At 30.7% G+C, this 10,235-nt stretch overlaps 1 protein-coding gene across 1 annotated transcript; it reads right to left on the bottom strand.

The window, feature by feature from the left end:
• Window positions 1–4,555: 4,555 nt before the first annotated feature.
• Window positions 4,556–7,195, bottom strand: LOC112524670 (cytochrome P450 CYP72A219-like). The gene is made up of 5 exons (XM_025134604.1): window positions 6,922–7,195; window positions 6,065–6,285; window positions 5,728–5,972; window positions 5,194–5,578; window positions 4,556–5,093 (listed from the first exon to the last, which is right to left on the bottom strand). The coding sequence occupies exons 1-5, from the start codon at window positions 7,193–7,195 to the stop codon at window positions 4,668–4,670; spliced, it is 1,551 nt and encodes a 516-aa protein (XP_024990372.1). The 3' UTR covers window positions 4,556–4,667.
• Window positions 7,196–10,235: the final 3,040 nt, after the last annotated feature.

The following is a 10,235-nucleotide window of genomic DNA, read 5'->3' as shown; positions in this document are numbered from 1 at the left end:
TAAAGTTTGTATATTTTATGATTAGATTAATATGAACACTTTTTTGAAGTAGATAAAATAATTAATATATAAATATTGTTCCAGAAAACTATGATTAAAGTTAATGATTTCATTTTGTTTAATAAAACATTTTTTTTTAATCACGAGTGTGAAAGGCAGCTTGCACACACATGTTTACGAGGTACGTGTTAACTGAATGTAACTTACTTTATTGGTAAGTGTGATAAAGACCGGTAATTTTATTCAGTAAAAAATATATCAAACATTAAAATCTTATTTAGTTTGTGAGAGAGAAGACTTTTACAGTTACCAGATAAAAAACGTTTACCAACAATTTATTTTGATTTCAGAAAATGTTAACCAATAAAAAAATGAGGGTGAAGAATTGAAGATTATTTCAATAAAACTAATCAGTTTAAGAGTTTTAAGTAGATGTGTTAAAAAGTTTTTTAGAACACTTTTGAGATAAAGTGTCGTATTAACTAATTTATAGGATACTATTTGTAAAATTGTCTTATAAATACAAATGTGCTATAAAAAGATAGGCTTAGAGGACACTTCGCAAAAGTAATCTATAAAGTAGCAAATAGGACACTTCATCTTAAAAGCGTCATAAAAAACTTGTTAAAATGCCTAAAAACATCCTATAAACCTATTGCAACGCTTTTAGATAGGACGTTTTATAGTTTGATCCTATAAACTTAAGTTTTATAAAATATTTTATTAGGACATTTAGACAATCTAAACGTTCTATAAAGTCAATTTTATTATAGTAAATCGCTCAAAACTTCAAACTATATTCTCAATTTCTCATCAAATCTCCCCCAATATGACCTAGTTTTACCCGACCCATCTGCATCATACCCAAAATACGTTCCAAGCCCACTTGCAGTCAAGGCCAACTCTCGATCTTCGCCCAACTTTGTAGTCGTGGTCCCGTCATTCTCAGCCCGCATGCGGGCGGGCGCATGCCTGCGGCCCTTAAATGCACATCAGCACATGTAAACCCGGATATGACCTAGTTCAGCCAACTATTTTACCTAGTTCAACAAATTCACCCATTATCATTACCACCACTAAGTGGCTTAAAAAGATTATCATTCTACAAAATCATATAAAGGAGTTACGATAAATTGAACTCCAGTTTTGTGTTTAAATATCCACAATGCCATGATCATTAACTAACCATTTTTTTAACAACCACAAACATAGCCAAGAATTTCGCAAATTTATTTACCAAATTTGCGAAATCACTTTTTTGATCTTTTAGTAAAATCTGCAAAGGTTGTTGAGATTTGCAGAGTCAAGTTGCGGAGTCAATGGCTACCTTTAAATAATATTTAAAAAAAACAAATATTAGATTAATATTTTTCCTAAAAAACTCTAGATTGGTAATGTGAAAACGATGTTCTAAAAAACCATTGTTTTTCTTTTGTATGAATCACACATCTATGACATTAATGTATGTCATGAAAAAGTATACAAATTTTTGAAGTCATTAGAAAATATCTATCATTTTTATTTTTATCATAAATATATACATCAAATATTAAGGTGTTTTATGTTGATGATTTTAATTTGATCGGCCATTTGGTGTAATTGAGATTTATAATAGAATGATGGAATTTTAGTTACAGGTTAGGAGGTTCGTAGTTCACACTTGTATAAGCTAATTTGAATTTGAAATCACTGGATGGCATTGTATGGGATGGGGGTCGCCCCCTTGCTCTAGGGGCAACGATGTGTAACCTATATGGCGTTGACGCAAAATTTGTTGCGTTTAGCTTTAGTGTCTGGAATTAATGCCGAACTCTAATGCTTGAGCTTTACTGACACCACGAGTAACTCGGAGCTTTCATAGGGTCGAAATATTATTTTTTTGGCCAAAGAACATAATGCGTTTTTATATATATCTTAATATAAACTTTCGGTACAACTCAGAGCTTTCATAAGGTCGAAATATTAATTTTGGAAAACTAATTTACACAATACACGATATGATGTATGTTTGATTTGATTAATTCATCACGATATAATAGCTCTAAATATCTAAAATTTTATGTCAGTCCTTATTTTAGATCTCCAAATAAAAAATGAGAACAATGAACTATATGAAATATGCTTGATGACAATCACATGCTAACCTAAGAAGTATATATAAGAGATAATTTTTTAATTTTTTGGGGTGCGTTTGGTACACTGGACAAGGACATGATAGAACATGTCAGAGATTCTTGTCCCATGTTTGACATGAATTTTATGTGGAACAGACTTATATTTTACCAATATAAGCTCAAAATAAAACTTAATTCTCTTTTAAAACATTAAATAGGTCTTTTTTTTTACATTTTATTCATTCTTTAAATTTTATTTATTGTTTTTTATGTTTCTTAAACGTTCATTTTACTGTCCTCAAAATATTATTTTTATATGGTTTCTATATTTTTATTAATTTATGTAATTTATTATATATTAGTAATAAAATAATAGTGTAGAAAAGAGATAAAAATAAAAATAGAAAACTACATAAACTTTTTATTTGGTGTCATTTTAATTGTTTTGACGAAAACTTCAAATGATATATTTTGTTATAAAAAATAATTATTCTATTATAATTTAATAAATTACATAAATTAATTAAATTAAACAACTCATCAGAAGTAAATTGATTATTTTACTTGTTCTGTTCTATTTTATTTTAACAAACGTTAAACAATTATTCTATCATATAATGTCTGGACAGCAAACACACCACCAATTAAACAACATGATCCATTGACACCAAGACGCACGCTTTAGATGTTTACCCCTCTTTCAAGATGACTTTTACCACATATCTTCCAGCAACCTTTATAAATCTGCAATTATCATGTGTAGTCCAACAGGTTTACTTTTGTACAAATTCAACCCTCCAACAACCATTTATCTAACCAATACATAATAAGTTTTTAATCTTTTTACAATGACGTACAAGATTGGACCAAAATATATACTCTTCTAACAATACAAGATGTAACAACCAACAATTTCAAATAAGATCTTCATGCAAAAAGGTGCACATAACAAGAAGATCAAAAGCAGACTTCATATGATATTACCATTAAACGCATATTTTTCAAGACAAAATAATGGTTATACATATGTTTTCAAATGGTTTGGATGATCAAAAATCAAGCCCAACCTAAATCCAAATATCCCCTTGAAAGTCGGGTTTCGGATTTCAAATTTCCGGTTTTGCACAAACACAACATTTTCGGTTCGGATAGTTCTTTGACCATTCTGGTTTTGCACACCTTAACATAATCCATCGAAGAATGTCACAAATAAAAAATAGAAAATAGTCTTAGAAATCAGGATAGTTACCATTTTTATTAAGTTTTATATGATGTTTTTCACTATTTTTTTATACACTTCTGATATGATTTTGTCCACTATTTTCATCAAATATTACATGTGATATCCACAAACTAATCAATTGTCTTTTCACCATTATTTCTCTTTATTCTGGATACACGTTTAAAATTTCATATGATTAGTTAAATTTATCATATAATGTATTACGTGTCACATATGATTCACTCTGTGAACTTTTGTACATATCACTTGTTATAATAGATGCTTGAGTAAAAATGACGTTTTATCACATGTGATAAAATTTGCACCACAATAAGATTAATAAATGTAAAATAGATAATCACATATGATAAATACAACCATCGAACAAGTTGTCATATGTGATAACACTTATAATCAACCTGTTATATATTTATCTTTGTAATGAAAGCGGTTGATTAGAGATTATTATAAATCAGTTTGGAAAACAAACTCAATCGTGATTTATAGGAATTATTCTCACGGTTACAAATAATGTTATACACAAAATGACAATCATATCCTTTTTAATTTAATTTAATTTAATAATATTTTATGTAATTTTTTATTAAATAAGGTATGTGGTCCATATTCCCTCTCTCCCTCTAAAAACTATTCACCTTTCACATGATCCTCTTCCTCCCCTCTCTCCCACACACACACACTCTCTTTCTCTCTCTCTCTCTCTCTATATATATATATATAGAGAGAGAGAGAGAGAGAAGGAGGGGAGGAGAGGGAGTTTCAAACAAAAATAATGACAAAATAAGAGAACATGAAAACGTTCAAATCATGTGCAAAATCACATATGATTTTATATTAATAGTCAACGCAGGGGTGTGTGAGTGACATGTCCATGATCCCAGGTCGGGGTCAAAGTCGTGTGAATTACATGTGATTTTAATGTAAAATCACATATAATTCATATGTTTTCTTATTCTCTTATTTAGTTATCGTTCTACCTCTCACATACTCTCTCTCTCTCTCTCTATATATATATATATATATATATATATATATATATTTGTTTTTAACAAATGCGACTTTCATAAAATATTCTAAACAATATACTATTAAAATATTATGAGATAGGGAGATATTAATTATTGACATTTAAGAACTTGGTTGTCACTTTCTTGGAAATACATTTCAAACAGCATGTGGAAGGTAATTTACCATATATAATAACATGAGTAATAGATATGTTAAACTGGATATACATCATCACAACAATAGAAATATAATACAACATACTTTTAAAAAGTAAAACAAACAACAAACTTCCTAAAAACTCCCTAAAGTTTGTGTAAAATTAATTGAGCGCCAAATTGAGGTTCTAGAGTAAGTATATTATGCGGAGCATGCGAGTACAATGGAGATATATCGAAAGAGAAGCATTGTAGAATCATTGCGAACGCCATTTTAGCTTCTAGCATAGCAAAATTTTGTCCGATACATATACGTGGTCCACCCCCAAACGGGACATAGGACGCTTGTCCTTTGGTCGCCTTTAGCACACCTTCGGAAAATCTTTCGGGTTTGAACTCGTTCACATCTTCACCCCATATATCTTGGTCGTGGTGTAAAAATAGCGTGTTTAGGTTGAGGAGGGTTCCTGCCGGCAAGATTATGTTTCTTAATTTTGTTTCTTCATGTATTAGTCGTCTTAGAAATCCAAGTGGCGGATACAATCTAAGAACCTCATTAAAAATCATGTTGATCTGTAAAAGAAAAAATTAAGATACAAAATAAATGAGGAAGTATTTCGACATATTCTACATGTAGATAGTTATGGTACATTTGGAATATGGAAAAACTTACAACTTTTAAGTGATTCAATCCGTCAATATCCGGTCTTTTCCCTCCAAAGACTTGTAAAATTTCCTCTCTAGCACGTGTCTGCCAGTCCTTGTATTGACCTAGTAAAATCATAGTCCAAACAAGCATATTTCCTGTGGTCACCTGCCCAGCTAAATAGAAAAGCTTGCATTCTTCAACGACTTCCTCAATGCTTAATCCAAAATTGCTATTCTCGTGTTGTTTAATTTCTTTGTAATTGGAATCTAAAAGAATGCCTAGGAGATCATCATTGATGCTTTCCCCGTTCTTCATAGCAACAACTCGTTTATTGATTATGCCCTTTATCTTAGCCTTCACTTCCTCATCGATCTCTTTCATCCTTATATTGCTTTTTGTTGGCAAAAACCTATTGAATCGTAAATAAACTAATGATTTTGCCAGTTAAAATATAAGTGAAATAGTGCATTAGTTAAAAAGTTGCATTTTTTTTTGCTTTTATTGTTTGTTTATAAAAAGAAATTAGTTTAAAATGTTCTTAAAAAAGACAAAACTCACTTTGATCCTGGAATATAAACTGACATTATAGCTTCAATAACGAACTCCCCAAGTTCTTTTTGAAGCTCAAATATCTTTCTTCCTTCCTCAAAACTACTACCAAATGATGTACGTGAAATTACATCTGCCGCAAGCGTTTGAAGATGAGGCCATACATCCACTTCACACGAGCTTTCTTTCGTTACCATTTCTTCCCATTTCTGAATCATCTCACTGCAACTCACATAAAATGCAGGTACCATTTGCTAACAAAAAAGATACAATTGAGCGTATCGGAACGACGTTTTTAGAGAAATAACTAACGTAAATTAAAGAGCAAAAAGGTTGGGCAAGAAACCTTGAGCTTCTCAACATGGAAAGCCGGATTGATGATTTTTCTATGTTTAGCCCATTGATCAGCTTCAACGTCGACCAACCCTCTTGCTAGCAACTTCGTCAACGGGTTCCCTCCTCTTTGTTTTTGAAATTGATAATTATTAGCCAAGACCTCCCGTATCATGAGCGGGTCAGATATGTGCACCAGAGGTCTTCTCCCCATCCATGTAAAACAAGTCTTACCTGAATATATATATATATATATATATATATATATATATATATATATATAACCAGAAACCAAAGAAAAAATGCTTGATTTTAAGCATGAATTGAATTTCCAACAATCCAAAACATGACTGCATAAGAGGTGTTAACAACGTATCCAATACATAGACGGACCTAGAGGGGTGGTTAGGTGGCACGTGCCACCGTATTGTTCCTCCGTGATAAGGTAAAAAAAATTTAAGTTCGTGGAAGGTGCAACCGTTGTATATGGTGCCACCGTATCCAAATCAGGTGTGTTCGTGTTCGTTTATGTTCGTTCATTAACATGCTAAACGAACGAACATAAACGAACGAGCTAAAAGAACGAGTTAAACGAACATAAATAAATATTATTTGAATTCAAAGTAAATAAATAAAAGATTATATATTAAATTTAATATATAAACGAACATAAATGAACGAACGAGACTCTTGTTCATGTTCGTTCGTTTAACTAAACGAACAAAAAAATTTGTTCATGTTCGTTCATTTATTAAATAAACGAACATAAACGAACTTCCCGCCGAACGGTTCACGAATCTTTTCGCTGAACGTTCGGTTCGTTTACAGCCTTACACACACATATATATATATATACACACACACACGTACCATGAGCAGCGATGGACTTATGGATGAAGGGGAAGACACGAGGAGCGATATGATGATCAGTTAGACTCCTCATCGGTTTAGACTTGGCTTCAATTATCATCTCCTCCATCTCTTTCAAATCTCCGAATACCAGTCGATATGGAGTACCTTTTAGTCCTTGATCTCTTAGAGACTTCTCGATCTTTTTTGGTTTTAGCCACAACAAATTCAATATATATAACGCCAACGCCGATGCTACTCCAACAACACAAACAACCGCCGTTGCCGGTTCCATGGCCATCGCTCGTGAAAATGGTGGTGACGAGCAGGAGAATGAATGACTACTTTTATTGATGGATAATGTTCAGTTTACCACCATATGGTTTCAGTAGTTGATGGTTACGCACCCTCTGGTTTTATCGTCTTCATTCCAAGTCCTCCACATGAATAAAAAGAAAAATACTAATGAAATTGTATTTAATGCCAATTTCGATATATCTTCCGAATTTTTTTAAAAAAAATAGGGGAATTAAAAGTCAAAATAAAAAGGAAAAAAGTTATATCAACTTTAACATTTTATTCAATTTAAAGATTACATCGTAGTTATATTATCAAAATATTTAATACAATTAAAAATTTATTATTGAAAACATGTTCTAGAAGACCGGTGTTTTTCTTGTCCTTTCTCTGTGTATTTGGCATTTGGAAAGAAATTTATATTATTTTAATTCATAAAAATATAATTTTCGTTTTTATATTGATTCATAAATCCATATGTTAATTACAATAAATAAAAATTTATTTTTATTTTAATCTTTGATCTTAAGTCTCTATTTAAAGACCAGTAGATATAAATGACGTCTGTTTGATTGGGTTTTGAAATAACATTTACATATCAAACGTCAAAAATAAGGTATTGGGTTCTTTATAGTCCTCTTGGGGTCTCAAAGTTTGATCTAGAGGTGGCACTCGTGTTCGGTTATGACAAAAACGTTTAAAAGCCTGAATTCTCCATAGCAAACTCTCTTTTAATTTTTTTCCTCTGCATTTTCTGTGTTTCTTCTATTTATTTCATCCCAAACATAAGTTTGATTCTCTACATTTCAAGTATAATCTTGAATTAATTGTTATATCCTCTAGAAGCACGTTATACCAACGGATTTTTTTCTTAGAATACTGCGTACGTGCAATACTCAATCCATTATACTATTCCTACAAGAATCGGCTTTTATGATTGATTACCCCTAACATTTACTTAAGATATTTTCATTATTTTCCATTCTATTTAAGACACTACATTTTATTATCATTGTCTTTTCAAAATAACAAAAAGAAACACCTTAATTTATTATTGTTCATGTTTTAAGGATCGTGTCAGTAGTTAATGGTTTAACATGATCCTCCGATCAGAAACAATAATAAGATATAGCATTTTGTTTGTAGTTTGAAAACGTAAAGTGTTTCGGTGAAAAATCCATAACAATAACAACGAAAAACTAGGATAATAATCGTAACAACTGACTATCTAAATACTAAGATCGTCACGTGTCAATAAACATTTGAGATGCCATTTTAACATCTCATGACCGCCTGTGGCATGTAGCTTGTCACCTGTCCTCAGATTTGACCCTTGGTCAAAAAAGACAGGCCCATAAATTTTTTCAAGTGATGCCACAATATGACTATGGCCAAAATATATGAAAGGTCAAAGAGGATTTTTATTCTTTAATGATTTGAACTTGAGACTTTTTAGTACTTTTGATTTTTGAAGTCAAACTCAAATCAATCAGACACCACCCTTGTAGTTCAAAATGGTACTAGTTGGTAACATAAAAACTAATGAATCAAAATAGTTTCCAATTAAAGATTCTAAATTTTAGAAACAAGTCAAAATGGCCAGGTCAGATTTGATTGATCCAAAAACAATTTATAATTTGATAAGTAATTTATTAAAAAACCATATTAAAATAATGATAGGGGTTTTACAAAATTAGTATTCATTTATTATATACTAAAACCTAAGAATAAAACATTATTAAGATAAAAATAAATCGAAAAGCAAAAAAGAAAATTAAATAGCACCTTATAGAATCAGAATAAACCAAAAAGCAAAAATAATAACCAAATAGTACCTTATAGAATCGTGCATCGAACTGTGGCGTACAATAAGTTTAACGTGACAAAGATGAGATTTGAGCCACAGCACACTATAGTGATCGTTGTAGTGAGCTTTTTAGAACAGTAAATAAAAGATAACATAAATAAATGGTTTGATATATTAAAGTAAAACAAAACTTTAATTTCATTCTTAATTTATAAAACAAATTTTAGATTTAGAGACTTGATGACCAAATTCATATCTCAAAGAAAAAAATGGTTCCATTTTGGATCTCCAAAATATGAATTTTTGAAAGTTGATCCTAAAATAAAAATTGTGAAACCAAAAGGTCGAGGGATACGAATTTTCCCTTTCTCCCATAAAAGAAGAGGAACAGCAAAAAGTTGTACACGATGAGTTTACAAGTTAAATGACACGTAGGTGTCAAGTTCAAACATTGAAGATAGCCTTAAACAGTTTTTTATCAAACGAGATTATTTTATCAATTAATTTCTTAAACAGTTGTTAGTAGAAGGAATCAAAACGACAAAAAGAAAATTCAAACTATGATGACAAATGCATATATAATAAATTTTATGAATTAATACCAATGGGTTGTTTGATTCCTTTTTCTCTATTAATACTTGCATGGATAAAGTTGTATGTATTGATAAAGTTGCTTATAATTATATAAATTGATGTTTCAGTTACTATGCTGAATAAATAGTCTAAATATCGAATCTACGCATGGGGAGTCTTTCCATCCAGGCCCTGCAGTAGAGAATGTTGACACCCAACGATTCCAACGTATCTCCCTCTCCCCATGGGTCAAGAGTCACTTCACCGATCGATGCTCGTAAAGAAGTAACCGAGAATTAACTGATGTCTTCCAAAAACCATCTCCATTGGTTAGTATCTGGACCTTACCAAATAGATTACTAAAGGGAATCCTTTGTAAATAAAAAAAATATATTTAAAAATTTGACAAATTATTATATAAATATGTTGAAATCAACATAAATTATTATTAATTTGAAATATAATAATACGATGGAAACTGGGGAATAAAAAAAAGATGTCATGTGAAAGATATAATTTTTTTGTGCATTTTTAATTTTTTTTTTTTTGTTTTAGAGGAAGAAGAAGCCGGCTTCGATTATGACATCTTGGATTGCACATATCTCGTACAACCCAAAATTCCTTTTCATATTAAATCATAACCATACAATTCATAACT

The sequence above is a fragment of the Cynara cardunculus genome (genome assembly GCF_001531365.2).
Source record: "Cynara cardunculus var. scolymus isolate 2C chromosome LG 13, CcrdV1, whole genome shotgun sequence".
In the NCBI taxonomy this organism is placed as follows: Eukaryota; Viridiplantae; Streptophyta; class Magnoliopsida; order Asterales; family Asteraceae; genus Cynara; species Cynara cardunculus.
This window is presented reverse-complemented; position numbering and strand designations above follow the sequence as displayed.

What these genes read in the sequence shown, in the direction of transcription:
- LOC112524670 (XM_025134604.1), bottom strand. Translation starts at nt 7,195, where the DNA reads ATGGAACCGGCAACGGCGGTTGTTTGTGTTGTTGGAGTAGCATCGGCG. An exon ending in TAAGTCCATCGCTGCTCATG is followed by an intron (nt 6,286 to 6,921) that starts GTACGTGTGTGT and finishes ATATATATTCAG; the next exon opens with GTAAGACTTGTTTTACATGG. An exon ending in GATTGAATCACTTAAAAGTT is followed by an intron (nt 5,094 to 5,193) that starts GTAAGTTTTTCC and finishes TTTCTTTTACAG; the next exon opens with ATCAACATGATTTTTAATGA.